General features: G+C 38.0%; 1 protein-coding gene across 2 annotated transcripts in view; it reads right to left on the minus strand.

Moving 5' to 3' along the window:
• The window catches only part of DSC1 (desmocollin 1), a 36,307-nt gene extending 20,819 nt beyond the window's left edge, over positions 1-15,488 (minus strand). For both annotated transcript variants that reach the window (XM_025273349.3, XM_006054001.4), the window contains exons 1-8: positions 15,037-15,488; positions 12,620-12,704; positions 10,695-10,897; positions 9,185-9,301; positions 7,315-7,470; positions 3,451-3,595; positions 1,539-1,705; positions 972-1,106 (exon numbers count right to left, since the gene is read on the minus strand). In XM_025273349.3, the coding sequence (XP_025129134.2) occupies positions 972-1,106; positions 1,539-1,705; positions 3,451-3,595; positions 7,315-7,470; positions 9,185-9,301; positions 10,695-10,897; positions 12,620-12,704; positions 15,037-15,099 (1,071 nt within the window). In that variant the 5' untranslated portion in view covers positions 15,100-15,488. The remainder of the gene's footprint in view (positions 1-971; positions 1,107-1,538; positions 1,706-3,450; positions 3,596-7,314; positions 7,471-9,184; positions 9,302-10,694; positions 10,898-12,619; positions 12,705-15,036) is intronic.
• Positions 15,489-22,624: the final 7,136 nt, after the last annotated feature.

A 22,624-nucleotide genomic window follows, 5' to 3' on the forward strand; every position in this document is an offset into this window, starting at 1 on the left:
TGGTATGAGAGCATGGGCAAGTTACCTAACGGAACTTTCATTTTCTCCTATGAAATATGAGATTAAACATATCCTCATAAATTACAAGGATTAATGTAAAAAATTACATGAACGTGCTTCTCACTATAGGTTTTGTCTTCTTTGACTTGTATTCTGGTATAGGTTAATGAAAATGTGGAGATTACTCCTGAAAAGTTCAAGGAAGAATCATTTTCTAGAAGTATCATCCAATGTATATATCCTGTATTTTGTACTTCCTAAGTGAAAGTGTCCTCATATATAAGCCATATATAAACAGCCTGTGTACAGATGGCAGTGGGCAACCTATACTATCGAGCTCGCAGCAGAGCAGAAGATACAAGCTAGTTCCTTTGCTCTCTTATGAAGATGAGGTGTAAAGAACACAGACAAATGCCCTCTTTTCCTTCACCCTATAAAAGGAATTTAAATCCAAAGAATTTGATTCCAAAGCTTGGTATCCAAGAAACACTAACTATATGAATGAATTCAGGGCTAAGAACCTGATGCAAAGAACTGACTCATTAGAAAAAACCCCGATGCTGGAAAAAATTGAAGACAGGAGAAGAAAGGGAAGACAGAGGATGAGACGGTTGGATGGCATCACCAAATTGATGGACATGAGTTTGAGCAAGCTCCAGGAGTTGGTGATGGACAGGGAAGCCTGGTGTGCTGCAGTCCATGGGGTTGCAAAGAGTCAGACACAACTGAGCAACTAAACTGAATTGAAAGACTTGTAGATGACTAAGAGAGTACTTATTTTCCTTGCATCATGATTTTCCTTGCATCCTAGCACTGACTATTTTTACAGAAATCGTATTTTTCTGTGGATGTTATTTGTAAGTGGTAGCTATTAAAACTAAAATGTATAATCTCATGGAGCTACCAGACTCTAGATTTGTTTTTTGAAGATGTAAATGAACCTAGATAAATGAATAGACATATATACTCACAGAAGTTTCTGTAAAATATGGTGCATTATCATTTTCATCCTCTAGAGAAATAGTAATTGTTCCTGTATTAAATAAGCCAAAAGGTTGGCCCCCCATGTCTCGAACTTCCATTATTAACTTGTACGTATCACATTTCTGGAAGAAAGGAAAAAGATACACTGATGAACACATATTTCCCATAACTTGTAATCTAATAGCCATTTCTCAGGCCTTGATTCTTTCACAAACATTCTTTTTTGATTAAAAAAAAAAAGAAGCCACCATAAATGCAAATAAAGAAAAGATATTTCAGTCAGTACAATGAAAAGCTGGTGTTTCTGATATAATACTTTTAAAAGTAAAGCTATTTTAATATCCACACATCAAACCAGGTCAATGATCTCTGAGACCTTGTATCTTCCCACGATCTCTGTAGGGACAAAGGAATAGACCTGAGAAGACTTACACACAGTCTATATGGAAACAGTCTTGGAGAGGTGGCCACCAAGAACCTTATTGTAACTTCTCTGGGAATTCATGATCAGTTTAAATATAGTTTAGTGATTGAGAAATTAAGCAATTCATTACTTCTCTATCCAGTAAAGGTGTAGTTGTGGTGATGACACCTGTGTCTGGATGTACAGTGAAATGTCTTGGATTGTTTGGAATTTGCTGCAAGATTTTGTATTTCAGACGAGTATGTAGAGTGTCAGGCTCATCGAGGTCTATTGCAGTCACTTTTCCCACTGACGTTCCTGTTTAGAGAAATCCAAAGTTGTCAACAACTTAAAATAGTGATCTAATTGAATTACAAACAAAAATAAAATCAACGCATTGCTGTGGCATATTCTCCCCTAAAACCCCCAGGTTGATTAATTTATCAATAAATAAGCCTGCCACCTGATGAGAAGAACTGACTCATTAGAAAAGACCCTGATGCTGGGAAAGATTGAAGGCGGGAGGAGAAGGGAACGACAGAGGATGAGATGGTTGGATGGCATCACTGACTTGATGGACATGAGTTTGAGTAAGCTCAGTGAGTTGGTGATGGACAGGGAGGCCTGGTGTGCTGCAGTCCTTGGGTCACAAAGAGTTGGACGTAACTGAGTGACTGAATGAAGCATGCATGCATGCTCAGTCATGTCCGACTCTGTGACCCCATGGGCTGTAGCCCTCCAGGCTCCTCTGTCCATTTCTCAGGCAAGAGTACTGGAATGGGTTGCCATTTTTTCCTCCAGGGGATCTTCCTAACCCAGGAATTGAATCCACATCTCCTGCAACTCTTACACAGATAGGCAAATCTTTTTTATCACTGAGCCAACAGGGAAGTGACTAAATGCTCTCCCACAGCTTTAAGCTCCCCTTACCTGGAAACTTCAATTAGGTGGCTACCACTGATAATATGATTTGTATTCTACATAGGTAAGAATATCCGCCCCACCCTTGGGAACAAGGGTGCTCAAATTCTTCCTCCTAATCTAGTCCATGACCATTTCTGGATGAGACCTTCTCTATATATCTTGTTTCTTTTATATTCAACTTGATAATGTTAAAGGAAAAGACTAGCTTTGCATATGATAACAAAGGTTTCATGCTTTTATATTTTAACAAATGTGCTGAATTGCTAATACATACAAGACAAACATTATACAACAGTCTGAGTGTCATCTGGACAAGCTTTATGGCTCAGAAATCAGAGTATTAGTAATGCTACCTTAGCAAACCATTTCTTGTGGAGAGTAACATTAAGTATGCAAAGTGACAACAGAATGGAGAAGGCTTAGACACTAAGAACATATCTTGTGATTTTTAAGAATAAATTAGACTTGTTACACCCTTTGGTTTGATGAGGTCACAATCTTGGCTGCTAAGAGCATCAGACTAGTTTAAAATTTTTTTTTTCATTTTGTTTGGAAAATAAGCATAGTAAACGAATACATATGTTATAAGCCTGATCAGCATTTCCATACCATAATCTATTTTTGAGTCCTTGAAAAGGTATTGTGACTTTGTAAATATTCAAAAGATCTATTGCTTTATAAATACATCATGGACACCTATGCACACGATCAAAATAGAAAATATAAAAAGCATTTATCTGCCGTTGTGGATTAATCTAACAAAGTTAGAAACTTTGTGGATCAGTTAGCAGCCTTCTACATGTGCCTAGAAAATTAATACAAAGACTTTGACTTTGAAGAGCCTATGATCTTATAAGACTACAAAGTTTTATGTAGATAATTTTTTAAAATATTTATTCATTTAGCCGCACTGGGTTTTAGTTGTGGCATGTGGGATCTAGTTCCCTGACCAGGGATGGAACCTGGACTTCCTGCAATGGGAGCATGTAGTTTTAGCCACTGGACTGCCAGGGAAGTCCGTATGTAAAATACCTTGAAAGTCAAACATTTAAAAATATTTTGCCTAACCCTGCTTAAAACAGTAATAAAGAATTCAACTGAAGCAAAATATCTCGTATTTTCCTAAAACATGAACTTACCAGTTCGGCAATTCTCAGGCACAGTAAAGACGGTCAGTTTGTTTTCAAAATATGGGGCATTATCATTGTCATCTTCAACTTTGAATACTAGGGGAAGTGGATACTCAGGTGCATAACCATCTGCAGTGGTCGCATAGGCATAGATCTGAAAGGTAGATGAACACCATCAGTTGATTCTTAAAAACAAATTAGGCACAAAATTGAACTTAGCAGTTGGGGAAAGTCATAATACTTAAAAAAAAATCATTGCCAAAGGTCTAAGAATGTATGCAACAGAGAAACAACACAGCTGCACATTCTATGCCTGCCCTCCAGCTTCAATCCTTTCCCATTGTTTTCCCATCAAGGACCACACACTCCGGCTCAATGAGGCTTCTCTGGTCCCCGAATTAACTGTGCACTGTTCTCCTTGTTAGAATGCATGTAGACTTCCTCAGGTCATGCTAATGACAAGTTGTTTTTTTCTTTTTCCCTAAAGTTTGTACAAAATATGATTCTAGTTATTTGTAGACTTATATATGGGCAACAGAGGATGAGATGGTTGGACAGTATCACCAACTCGATGGATGTGAGTCTGAGCAAGCTCCAGGAGGTGGTGATGGACAGGGAAGCCTGGCATACTGCAGTCCATGGGGTCGCAAAGAGTCAGACACGACTGAGCAACTGAACTGAACTGATACACATATATGGAGAAGAAAATAGCAATCCATGCCAGGATTCTTGCCTGGGAAATCACATAGACAGAGGAGCCTGGTGGGCTAAGTCCATAGGGTTGCAAAGAGTTGGACATGATTTAATGACTTAAGAAATAAACAATATGTATCAATGATTTCTGGGTGATTCAATTATGCTCTTTTCTCTCTTTACCTGTATTTTCTCATTTTTCTATCCTTAAGATGTATTTCTTGTGTAGTAAAAGTGTTAGCAAAATCATATATGCATTCCAAACTCTATCTCAAAAGGATATATCTTGACCCCAAGTGCAATAATTTAATGCCCTTTCTCTTTAAATACCATCAGATTATTTTTGAACTCTTCTTATGTAGTACATGCATAGTCAGTCTTTGGTAAATGGTTGTTGAGTTAAACAGATTTTCTCCACTGACAGAAACAACTAAAGCTGCCCAGAGTGAACTCTGTGTGAATTCAGTTCTTCACCATAGCTAACTTTCTTGATTCCCCTACTGTAACCATTTTCTACAATGAACCAAGATTAAAACCCCAGGTATCTAACCCCTCCCTCTTTAGCCTTATGTTAGTCAATTGCCAGACTCTAGAGACTGAAGCATTTCTGTGCACTAGGTTCTTGAGATTACAGCATTTCTGTGTCTCTTTATTATTCATCTCCTCTTTTCTATTTCCAAAGCCACCATCCTCATTTGACCCCAAATGCATCCTATCAACATTCCTGTTATACTATACACATGTCCAACCAGTTCAGTTCAGTGGCTCAGTCATGGCCGACTCTTTGCAACCCCATGGACTGCAGTATGCCAGGCTTCCCTGTCCATCACCAACTGCCGGAGCTTTCTCAAACTCATGTCCATTGAGTTGGTGATGCCATCCAATCATCTCATCCTCTGTCGTCCCCTTCTTCTTCTGCCTTCAATCTTTCCCAGCACCAGGGTCTTTTCCAAAGAGTCAGTTCTTTGTATCAGGTGGCCAAAGTATTGGCCGACCAACATTCCAACCAATGTCCAACAAACTTTCCTATAATTTTCCTAACTGACCTTCTCCAAACTATGTAGCTCTCAGGAGTCAGACGCATTTCCATAAAGCACAATTTTAATCATGATATTCCTGAATAAAACTCTTTTGTGATCTCACCATTATCTACCAAAGTAACAGAAAATCCTCATTGCTATGTTGAAAAGCCATATTTCATCTTCACATGCTAACCTGACGGGGAAGACATTTCCACTTCTAATCTCTAGAAGATAAGTTTTTGAAATAACCGTCCATGTTCCCTCTGTTCCCTTTTTCACTTTTCCCCAAATAACCTCCAGCTGGGCTTTTTCAGTAATAAGACTTATACTTTGGTTTCCATCAGGCTGATCCCTGTATCTTAATAAATTCCACACTAAGGGATAAAGCAGTGTATTATCACCACTTCACCATAACCATCATCACCTCCACCACCACACTTTCAGGCTTCCTATCAAACTCTCCCTCTCCCTTCATATTTGATGTAATTTTTCTCTCTTTCGACTGCTGTCATTTTGAGACTCTTGGCTAGAGGAAGCTCTATAATTGTTTTATGTCCCTATTGGTTTCCAATTTTTTTCAGAGTTGAAGCCTGAGAGTAAGAATATTTGTGTGACTAAACCACCTAACACAGTGCCTTACGTTGAATAATTCTTCAATAAACAGCTTTTTTCATATAATTCCATCCATCTTTCTTTTTTAGGAGAACAAACTACCCCCAAGCGTTTGCCCTCTGTAAAAACTGCCTTACAGGACCACTTATGATGAATTTCTTTACCTCATCACATTGGCAGTAAAACATCTCCCCATCTAACCTAAGTCCATCCTGCTGTAATTTACATTAGTTTTTGATAGTTTTTCTCCTCAATGGAAATGATCATCTACTTCTTATGTTTAAAATGATCATCTACTTCTTACGTTTAAAATGATACGTCCCAATGTTTAAAATAAATATCATTATTTGACATTCCACTGACTTTTCAGATGTAGTGATTTCTAGATTTATTTTTCACTATTCATGTGCTGAGCATCTCAAAAAAGATGATTTAAACTGGAGATTCAGCTAACTTTAAACTACAGCCTGGATCCCTAGGATAATTCACGTATGCTCAGATAATAAAGAAACTATAAATATTTTCATAATTAGTTATTACAGCAACAGTTTCAAAAAGCTCAATGAAACTACTGACTTTGTAGGCTAGTTCCCATAATTCTATATTGAAAGCAATAATAATATATTTAAATATTGCTATATTAAGTATAAATAGAATATTGTATTTTATAACTAGTCATATTTTTAGCTGAGTTAGAAGACTATTATTTAAATTTTATACCATCGACTACAAATTTCCAACTGGTGACTCAGACGGTAAAGTATCAACCTACATTGCAGGAGACTCAGTTCTATCCCTGGGTCGGGAAGGTCCTCTGGGGGAGGGAATGGCAATCCACTCCAGTATTCTTGCCTGAAAAATCCCACAGACAGAGGAGCCTGGTGGGCTACAGTCCATGGTGTTGTAAAGAGTCGGACAAGACTGAGCAGCTAACACTTTCACTTTCATCCTGAAACAATTAAATTGGAATTTCTGGGAACTGGCCCAAACACCAGTATTTTTTTAAAATTATCATGTGATCAGAGCTAAGTTATTATAGAGAACTTTAAATTCATTAAAATTCACCGCTCTTGTCCCAGGATTATACACATCAAAACCTGTCCTTTAAAATTTATATTTTCCCTTCCCCCTCCCTTTTATTCCCTTGTAATAATCATCCTTTTTCATCTCTTGTACCAATAGAAATTTAAAGTCTATAGGACACATGGACAATATTTAAAATATTAAGACAAATCATTGATTCTTCTGATATGTATAAATAGCTTCAAAATACTAAAGAAAGTGAATTCGCTCAGTCGTGTCCGACTCTTTGTGACCCCATGGACGCAGACTACCAGGCTCCTCCATCCATGGGATTCTCCAGGCAAGAATACTGGAGTGGGTTGCCATTGCCTTCTCCAGGGGATCTTCCCAACCCAGGGATTGAACCAGGTCTCCCACACTGCAGACAGACACTTTAACCTCTGAGCCACCAGGGAAGCCCCATGAAAATACTAAACCAGTAATAAAAAAACATAAATCTGAATTAATCATGCAATCATCTTACCGGAAACTCTTGATATTGCTCACGGTCTATGCTTCTTGTACAAAATATATCCCCTGTATCTTTTTCTATGAAGAACAGATTGAAGGGCTCTTTGTCTACCCCTGGTCCACTTATGGAGTAAAAGATGGTGTAGTTTTGTGCAGCATCAGACTGAACCTGTAACAATAATTGACAGTTTAGGAAAAGAGCAAATATATCATGATAAATACTTTCAACCTAATCTCTTGTGATAGTTTATTTAGTATTGTTGTTGTTTAGTCACTAAGTCGTGTCCGACTCTTTTGTGACCCCATACACTGTAGCCAGACAGGCTTCCCTGTCCATGGAATTTCTCAGGCAAGAATACTGGAGTGGGTTGTCTTTTCCTTCTCCAGGGGATCTTCCCAACCCAGGGATTAAACCCAGGTGTCCTGCACTGGCAGGCAGATTCTTTACCATTGAGCCACCAGGGAAGCCCTTATTTTTTATTTCTTGCTCTCTTTCCCACATATCTATTCTTTCTTTCCCAGTGTCTCCCATATTTTAAAATTCTCAGTTATATCCTGCATTGTGCGAAGCCACAAACTCTGTCATTTATTATTGAATACTAAATTCTTTGAAGTTATCTGCATAAGTATGGAAAAATCATGGCATTGATTATTATTTTTCTATTCTTTATTCACTTATTCTTATTCCTGTATACAGCCATGATTTCAGTGGTTTTGAATTATTTGGAAGGGAAATTTTTGTGACTAAAAAACTGGAAATAACACAACTTTCCTCCCATAGTTAATGCATCATGAATTTTACAATTTCAACTGAAGATCATGGCATCCGGTCCCATCACTTCATGGCAAATAGATGGGGAGACAATGGAATTAGTGACAGACTTGATTTTCTTGGGCTCCAAATCACTGCAGATGGTGACTACAGCCATGAAATTAAAAGACACTTGCTCCTTGGAAGAAAAGCTATGACCAACCTAGACAGCATATTAAAAAGCAGAGACACTACTTTGCCATCTAGTCAAAGCTACGGTTTTTCCAGTAGTCATGTACAGATGTGGGAATTGGACTATAAAGAAAACTGAGTGCTGAAGAATTGTTGCCTTTGAACTGTGATGTTGGATAAGACTCTTGAGAACTCCTTGGAATGCAAGGAGATCAAACCAGTCAATTCTAAAGGAAATCAGTCCTGAATCTTCATTGGAAGGACTGATGCTGAAGCTGAAGCTCCAATACTTTGACCACCTGGATGCAAAGAACTGACTCATTGGAAAAGACCCTGATGCCAGGAAAGATTAAAGGCAGGAGGAGAAGGGGACGACAGAGGATGAAATGGTTGGATGTCATCACCGACTCGATGGACATGAGTTTGAGCAAGCTCCGGGAGTTGGTGATGGATAGGGAAACCCAGCGTGCTGCAGTCCATGGGGTCACAAAGAGTTGGACAAAACTGAGCAACTGAACTGAACTGAACTGAACTGAAAATTGGCCTAAGTTAAGTGGTAGTAATACTACTTTTTGGAAAACAGATATATTGGCCTTTTTTTGTGAGGGTAAGTGCTAATGAAAGGGAGAATTGAATTATGCAAAACCTGTAGGCATGTCCTCTGTATGTGAATGCTAAATTCTGGCAAGATATTTGAGAGAATCTGGATGCAGACCTAAAAGAATCAGAAACTCAAAATATACAACTTGTTTCTAATGCTAAAATGTGACTTTTGGAGGGAAGTGATAAAATTCAAACTGTCTTCTATAGGACCCTAGTTCTCGTAAATAGGTGGTCCTTATTAGTACCAACAGGTTAAAACCCTTATTCAACTCAAATGGAAAGTTCTAAAAACAAAGAAATAAAGCTAACATATAACATCAAATAAGTTGACATGTACCTGCTGCACATGCTGTGGAAATGGACCTAGTGAGTTCTCCATCAATGAACACGGAATAGGCGCCCATCGCCTCTTGCTTCGCCTGAGGACTGTGTCTTTCATATGTCTCTTAGGAACCTGCATTGGATGAGAGGTGAAAAAAATACAGCATTGCTTATCATTCTAGATCCAGTGATTTTTCACATAAACAGTAACATGAAGAAAATAGGTAACAGTTGCACATAACAATTTTATGGATAATGCCCAATTTCTCTCTTTTTTTGTTAGTAACACACACACACACACACAAAACCAGTTTCACCTATTTCCTGTTTTAATCACTTATCACCTAACCAACCAGAACTTTATAGGGTTTTGATGAAAGATACTATCTGAAGAAATACTGACCCGCTAAAAAGAAATAATCCAAAAAATAAAGACTTAATTTTATTCCACTAAGAGTGGTACAACCAGAATTTGCTAAAATACTAGCTAACTTGAAAATGTATACATTTGTATACCTATATAAAGACACACAGTGTGTGTTCCAGCATATTTTATTTCATATGGAGACTCTTTACAATTTGGATATAAAATAATATTGTATAAGCCTTATGTTACATTAAGGCTTATGTTAATGTTATGTAATTATATAACATTAAGTCTAAATGTTAAACAAATGTAAAGGATATGTAATATGTAAGCATATTCTAAATTTGATGAAGATTCTTACAGTCAAAAGGAATTGAGCTGAAAAATTTCCTTATAAATCAAATCACTTATTAATAAATTATCTTGTAAGACCAAATTCATTGTGCATAATTTGCTTAAAGTGAAATTTATATGAATCCCAGGAACCTTCTCCCTTCTCACTTCCTAAGCACCACCACTCCCTGCAAGAAGACTAGCTTAGAGTCAGAACATTCAAACCAATCCTGTGGACTGGCCATACAGCATTCTCTGAAGAGAAGGACCTTGTAAAATGTTCTGTTAAGATAGGAATAAACTGGAGACCTTCTCATCTTTTCTTTAAAGAGACTCAAACCCACAGTCACTTGAGGGAAAGCCATTCAGGGTGGAGTGTCACGCCTCCAGCCAGGATCAATCTTCAGTGAGTCTTAGACCTGCCCTGCCTTGTTCTGCAGGTAGGTCACTCTTGTTGCCACACCTCAGAACATCACTTGAAACCTTTTATATTCTGCCTTCGTTCCCTGGCTACAGAGCTGTTCATTTTTACACCACTTATAAATCACTCTATGACTCATTAAAGCAGTCTAATCTTTACAATATGTTTGTTATAAATGGAATAGAAAAAAAGTGAGTATTTAAGAACAAGAATTTTAACAAGGATGGAAATAGATGAAGGGCTCTGGTGAGCAGATTATTGGGCTTGCTGCTGCTGCTAAGTCGCTTCAGTCGTGTCCGACTCTGTGCGACCCCATAGACAGCAGCCCACCAGGCTCCCCCGTCCCTGGGATTCTCCAGGCAAGAACACTGGAGTGGGTTGCCATTTAAGTCTTGTCTAATATACCTTCTTTCCTCCTGCTTCCAGTATGATTTCTATCTCCTTCTGCCCCTGCCCCTGACTGTCTGAGAGCAAAATCGAAAAACTCTTCTTTTCAGAAGACAAAACAAGGGCATGTGTTGTGTAAATGGAGCCATCTTCTAGAATCCTGAAGTCAGGATCACTTGACAGGATTAGGCTGGCCGACTGGAGACACTCCTTCAGATTCACTGCAGGGAAGAAATTTCACAGTAATTTGTAAAGTGAAACAAGGATAGAACAAGTTTTACAGGAATGACAACCTCTAGTTAATGTGGGAGAAGCAAAAAGAGGGAGGTTACGCTAGGGGTGTGGAGTACTTACTATTCTAAAACTTATAGGTCATAAAAATTAAATAATTAAATTGATGGAGTTGCTGTCTCCACTGATTTCATTAGCAATTAATTTATGAATAGATATAAAATATTTTTAATGTCACTGGATTTATTGTTTCCACTTTAACTCATTATTATGCACAAATGCATCCTTCTCTATTACATGTAGTTAAACTAACTGCATAATGTCAGATTTTGAACTTCTTTGTAATCATCTATGATGGTTATTAATAAAACTGTCTTGCAAAAAATTTAGAAAACTGTCCTATACTTGAATAATATTTCTCAGTAATATTGCAAGTACTACTTCTATAAAATCTTTTGGAAGCTTAATAAACTCCATGCTTAATTATGCTTAGAGGTTGTATCAAAATATTTCCTTTGCCGATTCATATTTAATATATTGGATTGGCTAAAAAGTTCATTCAGATTTTTCCATAGGCTGTTACAGAAGAAACCCCAATGAACTCTGTGGCTAACCCAATATTTATCATATTTACTTTGTGTCTTTAGAGTGTAGGCTGTATATCCTTTCAGTACTTTTGAAAGAAAAAGGGATTAATTTAAAACCTCCAAACACTGGGCAAAGCATTGTCTGTCTTGGAAAAAATACCACTTCTGTATATGAGATGTGTTTTTCTAGTGGTAAACTTAAGGCTAGTGAAAAATATTGATGAAAGGGATGTTACTCCTGGACTTAGAACAACCAACTCATGCCTCAGATATAGCTGTGACAGTGTGTGTACGCATCCTCAGGCACTCAGTTGTGTCTGACTCTTTATAACCCCATGATTGTAGCCCACTAGGCTCCTCTGTCCATGGGATTTCCCAGGCAAGAATACTGGAGTGGGTTGTCAATTCCTTCTCCAGGAGATCGTCCCAATCCAGGGACTGAACCCACATTCTCTTGCGTCTCCTGCATTAGCAGGCAGATTCTTTACCGCTAAGCCACCAGGGAAGCCTGGCTGTGATAGTAAGACTGTTGCTGCTGCTGCTAAGTCGCTTCAGTCATGTCCGACTCTGTGCGACCCCACGGACTGCAGCCCACCAGGCTCCTCCATCCATGGGATTTTCCAGGCAAGAGTACTGGAGTGGGGTGCCATTGCCTTCTCCGACAGTAAAACTACTTAACATTTTATTTGACTTTCAGAAGCTTTTCTGTAAAATAGATCACATAAATTCTTGCTGGGCACCTGGTCTTTGTCATCAATCTCCAGCATAAATTTTCTTTTGGGGCGCTTCAATTTTGTCATGTCTATTTTCTATCTGATCAATGAAAGAATGCTGGTTTGGCGATTTTGGCAGCAGATCAGTCATAGGAAATTAAAACACGTTTCTCATTTTGGTGCTTTGTTTGTACTAAACTAAGATAATTTAGCCTTCTGATGTTTGCTAATTTTCCTAGCAAGAAAAGTACACAACTAGCTTGGTGCTTTAATTGTTTCTAACCACAACCAAAAAACAAGTGGTTTATCTTTCAAGTCGAATTTTAATGCCAAAATGACTACTGTATGGCTTGAACAGCTGAAAGCTAAGTGTAGCAGTTAAAACTATGAAATGCTTTACATCCTTTCTCACCTTTGCCTACAAGTGCTTCAGCCCGAAGATGAGAAGGAACTTGAAGAGAAATTTTCTGACAAGCATCACAAAATAATATTAAAACCTCAAAAGAAAGAAAAAAATCAGGAGTTACATTTGATCAGAAGCTTTCACGTTACAGTTCTGTCTTACTGATAAAAATATTGTGAATTCCAATAACAAATTAATCTTCTAATCTTTCAATATTTTTCATATTCATTTTAAAAGGAAACAGCAAAGAAAGTGGCTTTAGGAACCCAACAGTCATTTAGTAGCAATGACAAAATTAAAATGAACAGAGTTCTTAGAACCTGAATTGTATTGCATCATTTCAATAAAATGTGTTACAAACTATTGACTTTATATGAGAGTTTATCATCTCTAAGGTCATTTGTAAATGTCATTCTGATTTCTCAGGGAAAGTCACTCAGTTGCATCCAACTCTTTGCAACCACATGGACTATACAGTCCATGGACTTCATCAGGCCAGAATACTGGAGTGTAGCCTTTCCCTTCTCCAGGGGATATTCCCAACCCAGGGATCAAACCCACATCTCCCTAATTGCAGGCAGATTCTTTGCCAGTTGAGCCACAAGGGAAGCCCTTCTAGAGTTAGGGGACCCATTATTTGAGAGAAGGAAAGAAAACCATCAGCTATACTATGGATGTACATTTCTTTTCTAACTCAACCCAAGTCTATTGGCTATATCATGTAGGCCTATTTAAATAGTCTGTAATTTTACAATAACTCTGTTAGATAACACCAAAAGCTGGAATTTAAAAAGTTGTATTTGTATTCTGGCTTTAAATTAAATAACCTATTTTTAAAAAATGGGTCTTTTTACTACTTACTTGACTTCTTAATATTTTCATTTCTAATGTCAGGGAATGTACAAAAATATACCTAAAGAACTTTATGTATATAAAAAAATTATACTAATAATGGTCTAAGTATATAATGTGGAAGAGCATTTTATAATTAGAAATAGATACGTGTATATACACATAGATTCATAGACCTACACATCTATACTATATAGTCACACATTATTCTCAGAGGATACATCTATATATCCTCTCATGCCTCCATCATTTTTCCTTCCTGCCCTAGGGTCCCCACTTCATTGGTTCTGCCTCACAGACAGAGCCAGTGCAGATCTCTAAGACATACTATATCCCAGTCTTCAAGTTAAACAAGCAGCTTAGTTATTTGGAGGAAGCTGGGGTCAGACTCATTTTTAGGCATCATGGGCATAAGGAATGGATGGGCAGTGGACTAACCAAAGGGTACTGGGCAAAGCAGAGACCAAAAGTAAAAGAAATCTGGGTGAATATCTTGGAAAGCTTTCCCTTCATTTTACCTAACTAATAATACTAACTAAAGAACTCTATTCTCCCCCTACACATATCCCCAGACAATTATAGGATGAGTATATGACCATTAACCCCACTTAGTGTATTTTTTAAAATTTTATTTATTTGGCTGTGCTGGATTTTAGTCACGGGATCTTAGTTGAGGCATGAGAACTCTTAGCTGTGGCATGTGGGATCTAGTTCCCTGATATAGGAATTGAACCTGGGCCCTTCATTGGGAACGTTGAGCCTTAGCCACTGGACCACCAGGGAAGTCCCCTAGTGTACTATTTATACAGAGAAAATATTTACCCTGATACAATAAAATCTTTAAATACTGAAAATATAATTCGAAGCTAAAATATTTTATTAAAATGAAAACAAGAAAGAAATTGAGTGCTCAGAAATGCCAGATGTAGATATGGGACAACTCCCCTCTTCCTAACCCCCGCCAAAGGAAAAAATTAGCACCTAAATACACAGTTACAAAAAACATAAGTGGAAGTCAAGTTCCTGTATTTTATCAATGAATGTCACATTTTTCTTTATTATTATTTTTTCCCCAGTTAAACGCCTTCCTTGAACTAAGAGCTCTGCCCTTCTCTCAGCCCTTTCTGGCTAAAATGAAGCGAATCCTGAATATTTCACATCTTCATCCAGACCCCTTTACCTCTTCTCAAAACTCAGGGGAACTAAGCAGGTGAAACAAGTACAGCTTATTTAGTGACTAGTAGCAAAAGCAAACCTCAGAACTTTCCAGGCCAAATGCCTGAGGAGTGAATTCATCCTATTGCTCCTTAGAAAAACACCCCAGCAAGATTGAACAGGGGATTCCCTTGAAAAATGAACAGCTTGTCGGTGGAAACTTGAAAAGCAAACCAAACACCAGCCGTCCTGGGTCACAAGTCTCTGTGCTTCCTTGAATTTTACTCAGCTCTGCTCCTGTTCTTCCAGTCTCCCTTCTCTGCCTTCCACTCCCGCCCTCCTCTCTTTCAAGCCCAACCTGAAGGAAGGCAGCACTGAGTAACATGCATAGACTCCCTAATCCTTTGCTTGTTACTCACCAGGAGAGAGAATAGGAGCTGCTTCCAGAAGATGCTCCCTGGGGCGGCAGAGGCCACAGCCATCAGAAGTGGTCCTGATGCTCAGGGATGGTGACTGGATAACAGGGCAGCTTGGAATACACGGGGCGGCTTCGGCAGATTCCCCACGGCTGGCACCTGGGCAGGGTAACCTGTTGCCACCTTGGCGCAGATGAACTTGGTTTGGAGAAAAGTCAGCAGGCAAACGGGAGAAATGACAGGAGAGGGAGCAATGGGACAATTGCTTTCCTCCTATTCCCAGGTCAGTCTTCGTCCTTCAATTCAGTTACCTCGGAATGGAAAGAGGTTTTCCTACAACTGGGGAGGGTGGGGTACAAAACACCCCCAAATGCAGCCACTGGCTCCTCCTCACAGCTTTCAAAATTTCTCCTGCCACTTGACACATCGGCAGAAGCAACAGGGAACACCCTCCATCCTCGGCCCTCCTCCCTTCCCCCCAGGTCAATGCTCTGAAGTCCTCCCCAGTTATTACCCACTCCCACGTCCTCCCCTCCTTCCTAGCCTTATTAACCTGTCTTGCCCCTGGGCACAAACATAGATTGTGCACGAACTCCATGCAAAGAAGCGATGCCTCCTCAACCACCCTTGGCAAATCAGGGATACACAGGCATGTGGAATCACATACATCAGGAGTTATCTCCCCGTCTAAGCATTTAGGTGTAGTCTGTCACACACAGCAAAGCCGTTCTGCTAGAGATCAAGCGCCGCCGTCCACAACAGCAACTTCGCAGATGGCACTGTATCTGCTCCTTATTATCGACTGCACACTGGTTTGATTCTCTAGCTGTCAGAGGAATTTACTACAGTGTATATTGATATTATAACAGTAAGTGAATGAGATATAATTTTCTTATTGCAGTCTTCAATTTTTTTTTAATTCCATTTATTTAAACTGGAAGAAAACAAAAACAAAAAACCCCGAGTTCACCCATTTCTTCCACCATTTCCCACCTCCTGCTTCTCTTCTAAACCACCAATCTGTTCTCTGTATCTATGAGCTTAGCTTTCCATCTATTTATTTTTTTTCTTAGATTCCACATGAAAGTAAGATCATGGGCATTTGCCTTTCTCTGTCCTATTTATTTCATTTAGCATAATGCCTTCCAGGTCCATTCATGTTGTCACATGAATAATATTCCATTGTATATATACACACCACAATTTCTTTATCCACTCATTCATTGATGGAGACTTGATCAATGGAATCCAGGTTGATTCTATATCTCGTCTATTGTAAACAATGCTTCAAAGAACATGGAGTTGCATATATCTTTTCAAAGTAGTGTTTTCATTTTCCTTGGATAAATACCCAGAAGTGGAATAACTGGATATGGTAGTTCTATTTTTAATTTTTTGAGGAACCTCCATACTGCTTTTCATAGTGGTGGTACCAATTTACATTCCCATCAGCAGTGCAGAAGCATTCCTTTTCTCCACATCCACACTAACACTTATTATTTCTTATCTTTTTGATGATAGCCACTCTAACAGGAATGAAGTGATATCTCATTGTGGTTTTGATTAGCATTTCACTGTTGATCAGTGATATTAAGTATCTCTGCATGTACCTACTGACCAATCTCTGTGTCTCCTCTAGAGAAATGTCTCTTCAGACCTTCTGTCCATTTTTATACTGGATCATTTGCTTTTCTGCTATTGAGTTGCATAAGTTCTTTACATGTTTTGATATTAGCCCATTATCAAATATATGATTTGCAATTATTTTCTCCCATTTAATAGATTGTCTTTTCATTCTGTTGATATTTTCCCTTGTTGTGAAGAAGTTTTTTAGTTTATATAGTCCCACTTGCTTGTATTAGTATTTGATTTTGTTGTTTTTGCTTTTGGATTAGATTCAAAAAATCATGGCCAATATTTATTTCAAGGAGCTTATCCTCTTTGTTTTCCTTTAGGAGCTTTATGCTTCCAGGTCCTATCTTCAAGTCTTAGTCATTCTGAGTTTTTGTGTGTGGTGGAATATTGTGGTCCTGTCTCATTTGTTTTTGCATTTGGCTGTCCAGTTTTTCTAGCACCATTTATTGGGGAAACTCTTTTCCCCATCGTATATGCTTAGCTCCTTTGTTGTAAATCAATTGACCACATTAACTGTAGGTTTATTTCTGGGCTCTCTATTCTGTTCCATTGATCTGTCTGTCTTCATGCCGATATCATACTATTTTCTAAAAAATAATGTTAGGCAGTACTTCTGATAGAGTGCATCATGGTCGGGGTCCTCCTCTCCCTCCTTGAGGAGGTAGCACCCATTGGCTAACATCGCCCTCCCTTGGCACACTTAACTAAAGCTTCACTCGAAAAACCCTGAGGCTGACACCCACCCCTGTGTGCCTGGGCCTCTGGCCTCTCCAAGCCTGGCAGGTGGGTCTGGGGAGACGCCCCGTTCACTGGCAACTCCATGGGTACATGGACCTGCACCGCTCGAGCTGTCAAGCCTTGCTCACTGCACCACTGGATCCAGATCCAGCTGACCAGACATGCTGGGTCTTTAGCTCAGCTCTTGCTGCAACTGCTCCACTCTGCTCCTGCAGCCACTATCCGAGTGCAATACCACACTATTTTGATTATGATAGCTCTGTGATAGAGTTTGAAATCAGGTCCCACAATGTCTCTGATTTTATTGTTTCTCAAGACTGCTTTGGCTCTTTTGGGCCTTATGTGGTTCCATACAAATTTTAGGACTGTTTTTTCTCTTTCTGTGAAAAATACCATTGGAATATAAAATATCAATTCTCTTCTTATTGCATTCTTTTTATTACTCATGTAGAGATGTTTTCCCTTGAATATCTTTATTTGAGAACACCTAAAATCTAAGACCAACTCTTTTTAAAAATCACTCCATTCATCCAAATTACTTGTGCATTACATGCAGGACATTCTTGCCTAAAAGTACATTTTCCCATCAAGCTTAGTTTTTTTAAACACTAATGACCCCGGCAGTGGCAACTTTAGCATCATTTCTCCCATCATAACTCAATGAGTTCAATAGCAGTCAGTATCAATTGCACACCCACAGCAGCAATGGAAGTTGGGAAAGGAGGGTAAATATTTTCATATGGTAATTGTTTAATTTGGAGCATCAAAAGGAAACTTAAATTCATATTTAATTAGCCACTACTAAGAATCAGAGGGAGAAGGAAACGGCAACCCACTCCAGTATTCTTGCCTAGAGAATCCTGTGGACAGAGGAGCCTGGTGGGCTGCTGTCCATAGGGTCGCACAGAGTCGGACACAACTGAAGCAACTTAGTAGCAGCAGCAGCAAGAATAAGAAACCACTGACAGGCATTTCACTAAATCCTCCCAAACAGCCCAATGAGGGCTCCTTTTAGGTAATGAAACCGTGAGAAAGGAAGTAACCAACCTCTGCCCATTAACCCAGAGAAAAAGGAGAAGTAAACATGTGAACTCGGGTCTGACTGTCACCAAGGTGCTACTCCTTCACTCTTTCATGCTATTCTGATAATAAATATATATCAATATACTGAAAATGGGCAGAAAATGATGGTCACGAATGTGAGAATTCTGTCTTGTTGAACGATAAGCCAGTTTGAAACCAGTGAAATGTATTCAGAAGCAGTTATATGCTACACCTCTTAATTGTAGTCAGTTATTCTAGAATACTGTGGGCATCTGGCCTCTTTTGTGAGGGTCTTTCTATAGGCAAAGTAAAATGGCTATTCAACTACTTACTTTACAAATGTTTATACTTGAAATTGAGCTTCCCTGGTGGCTCAGATGGTAAAGCATCTGCCTGTAATGCAGAAGACCCAGATTCAATCCCTGTTTCAGGAGGATCCCTTGGAGAAGGGAATGGGTACCCACTCCAGTATTCTTGCCTGGAGAACCCCATGGACAGAGGAGCCTGGTGGGCTACAGACCATGGGGTCGTGACTGTGGGATCACAAGTTGGACATGACTGAACAACTAACACAAACATATACTTGAAATTAGTCTTCTTGCTCTTGTTACTTATATTTCTACCTCAAAAGGAAAAAAAAAGGTACAGTTTAATCTCCATGCTTCAGAGAAAGGAAATTAAAGATTTTTTTTTTTATAATCTGACAGAATATGTAGAGATGGAAATAATAATATAACTGGAAAATAAAAGGTCCTGGAAAAAGAACTGAATGATATTTTGTAGTATGTTATTGCCAAAGATAAAATCACCAATAAATATATATTCTGAATCTGTGTTGCAATTGATTTTCACTAAGAAAATAAAATCATTTCAATTGGCAAATTTTATATTTGATGTTTTGGAAGAAAAGAAGGAAAATGTCAAAACAGGAATAATTACCTAAAATGTATATGTGTAAATTCAACTGAAACTCTGTGTATGTTTAAGCATAATTATCTAAATATAGATTTAGATAATAAAGATATATTTAATTATATATATATATATATATATATATATATATATATATATTCCTGAATTCAAAGACTAAAGTTCTTCAACTCTTGCATCCTGGAAAGTTGGGTTATATTTTCTAATTAATGTAGTCATAATTGCATCTTCCTATATTATGACATTCTCCGTTGAAATTGGGAGGAATGCATTACAAAAATTAAATTGGTGATACTGAAAAAATTAGCATGTATGACCTGTAGAAGAGATGCAAGGCATTCATCACTAAGTTCAAGTTAATCCAGAATCTTCTCCATGGTTCTGGAATCTTTTTTTTTTTTTTATTCTACTTCTTTTAGCCTGCCTGTTACATGGTCTTTGTTTTTCCTCCAATTAATTCTTTCTTGAAAGTCATTAAAAAAACTTTTTAAAAGGCTAACTCTGAATCATTGGTTTGCAAATTTACCACATCAGCAATATTTTCCCTGTATTTGCTACTTATACACAAAATTTTCCTTAAAAATTTAAGTACTTTATATGAAAACAATTTATTTTTATAATAAAATAAAATAATAAATCAATTACCTTAAAATCAAGTTAAATGAAAATAAAAATCATCCCTTTCAAATTTCCTGCCATCAGGTTTTTCAAAAAGAGCTCTATTTTATTTTTATGTGTACATTTGTTGTATTTTGTTTCTTTTAATCTGTGTCTGAATTAACAACATAACTGACTGATAGTGTAGTACAGTGGTTAAGGGCTTAGACTCTGGCTTCAACTCCTGGCTTTACTATTTAGTCACAATATGCCATTAGGTAAGTCACTTAACCCTCTGTGCCTCAATCTCTTCATAGTAAAATGGGGGTAATAATAGCTGCTAATTTAGGCTATTATGAGGGTAAATATGATGTTACATAGAACACTTAGAACACTGTCTGGTTCATAGCAAGTACTAATGTTTTATACCATATAATTGCCCAGGAGTGTAATAAAAAAATCAGAGACTGAATTTTAAATGAAATAAACACTAAATTATTGCAAACCCAAGATCTCTTGAAAATGTTATCTAAAGATATATGACCAGATAGATTCATTGGAGAAATATTTAAAGGTTTGTATACTGGGCTCTGACCCCTGCTAAACAATTAGCACCATATACAGAAAGAAAAGAAGATGAAATCTTACTATTCATAAAGCCATACTTTGTGGAGCAGAATACAAATCTATTCTCTTTTAGTTCAAAATCACACCACAGCACATAGGTTAAAAAGAGGCAATTTAACAAATATTAAATATCTTAACAATTTAGAGAGAAATTAAGAATAGATAAGGATTACATGCTTAACAGAGAGACTCCTGTAAAAGAAAAGAATTAATTTAAAATATGTATATATTGTATATTTTGTTTTCCACCGTAGACTTATTTGTTTAGATTTATTTATTTCTCACACAGAGAAAGATTTAAGTCTAAAGAGCCACCTGACCTCTGCAGTTCTTTAGTTTTTAGTTTAAGAGGTGTCAAGAATATATGCCTTTCTGTGAATTTCAAAGAATGTGTGTTATAGAAGCACAGTGACAGTTTTCATAAAAGATATTTATTCACAGCTAACTTGCAGAAAGTACTGCTTATGAATAAAATCTAGGCCTCAAAATAGCCTCTTGCTTATAAAATATTATCTATGTCAGGCTACCCAGTTTATTCTGAAAGACTCTGGACTGGTAGGAATGCTTTACATGTTAATGAAGCCCTCACAAAGCATATTTAGGTTAAGTGTATAGGACTGAAGAAAACAGAAACTACAGGAATAAAACAGAGTGTGTGGGCTTCATGTGGAAGATTAGAAATGTATAAAGGAGTTAAAAAGAAGTTAACCGTAGAAGCCATCTGGGTCTCAGAGATTCAATGTGCCATGGAAAGTCCCTACAATTCCAGTGAACTCATGGACTTTTATCTGGGTAAAATGTTACTAAAAATTAGAAGTAACTCATAGCTATTGACAATTACTAAGGAACAATTTCTTAAGGCTGTTTGCATAGAGTACTGACTAATTTTATGAAAAATGACCACTTCCCATTATCATCAAAATTGTTGGCAAACTTATGAAAAGAAACATCAGCATAAATATCTGTATAATTTAGAACTCTCTCTATTCAGCACACACACCCAACTTAAATTGGCTTAAGAGAAACAAAACAAAACAAAATTATTGAGGATAAAGGCATTTGTTAGGTCATGTAATTGGGAAGTCCAGGGATGTCCTGGATTCAAGCATAGTTCAAGTCAAGCGATCAAATGATGTCACCAAGATACTGGCTGTCTCGGACTTCCCTGGAGGCCCAGGGGTTAAGAATCTGCCTGCCAATGCAGGGGACACCAGTTTGACCCCTGGTCCAGGAAGATTTCACATGCTTCACAGCAACTAAGCCCTTGTGTCACAACTAACGAACCTGAGCCCGCACATCACAACTACTGAAGCCCATGGGCCTGAAGTCTGTGCTCTTCAACAAGAGAAGCCACCACAGTGAAAAGCCTGTGCACCACAGTAAGACCCAGTGCAGCCAAAAATAAGTGAATAAATAAAGCTATTGGTTCTCTCCATCTCTTAGCTCTGACTTTCTGTTGGTTTCACTATCATTCAGTGTGTTCTCAGTGCAGAGCCAAAGATGGTAACCAGAAACTCTCAGACTACAGTCAGTTATTCAGTAATCCATAGTAGGAAGAGCATGTCTCATTTTTACTAGTTGGAGTCAACACAATCCCACTGGGGAGTCTTGCCCCAAAGGCTAAACTCAAGGGAAGGCCAGAGCACATGGGCAAGAAGTGGTGAGGAAGGTCTTGCTCCAAGACAGTTGTCAGCTACTGACAGAAAAAGGTGTCTGGAAAAACAAATTATACGATGCCCAGTAAACTGACCTTTTCTTTATTCTCATTTCAACAGTGTCAGTGGATTATCCATCAATCATTTATTAACACCTTCTGTTTCCTAAGCAGTACTCATGGTGCTGCTGAATGGAAGCTGGAAAAAACACCATCTCTGCCCTCATGAAGCTTACAGTCTACTACCAGTTTTGAAAATTAAAGTACTTCATCCTGGTGAAAGAAACACAATGAATGTTTTAGACTTTTAATCTCTTTCTGATATTTCCTCCAAATATTATTTTCTGTGCTGGTTTTCAAAATTAA

Source organism: Bubalus bubalis, chromosome 22, assembly GCF_019923935.1.
Source record: "Bubalus bubalis isolate 160015118507 breed Murrah chromosome 22, NDDB_SH_1, whole genome shotgun sequence".
Lineage (NCBI taxonomy): Eukaryota > Metazoa > Chordata > Mammalia > Artiodactyla > Bovidae > Bubalus > Bubalus bubalis.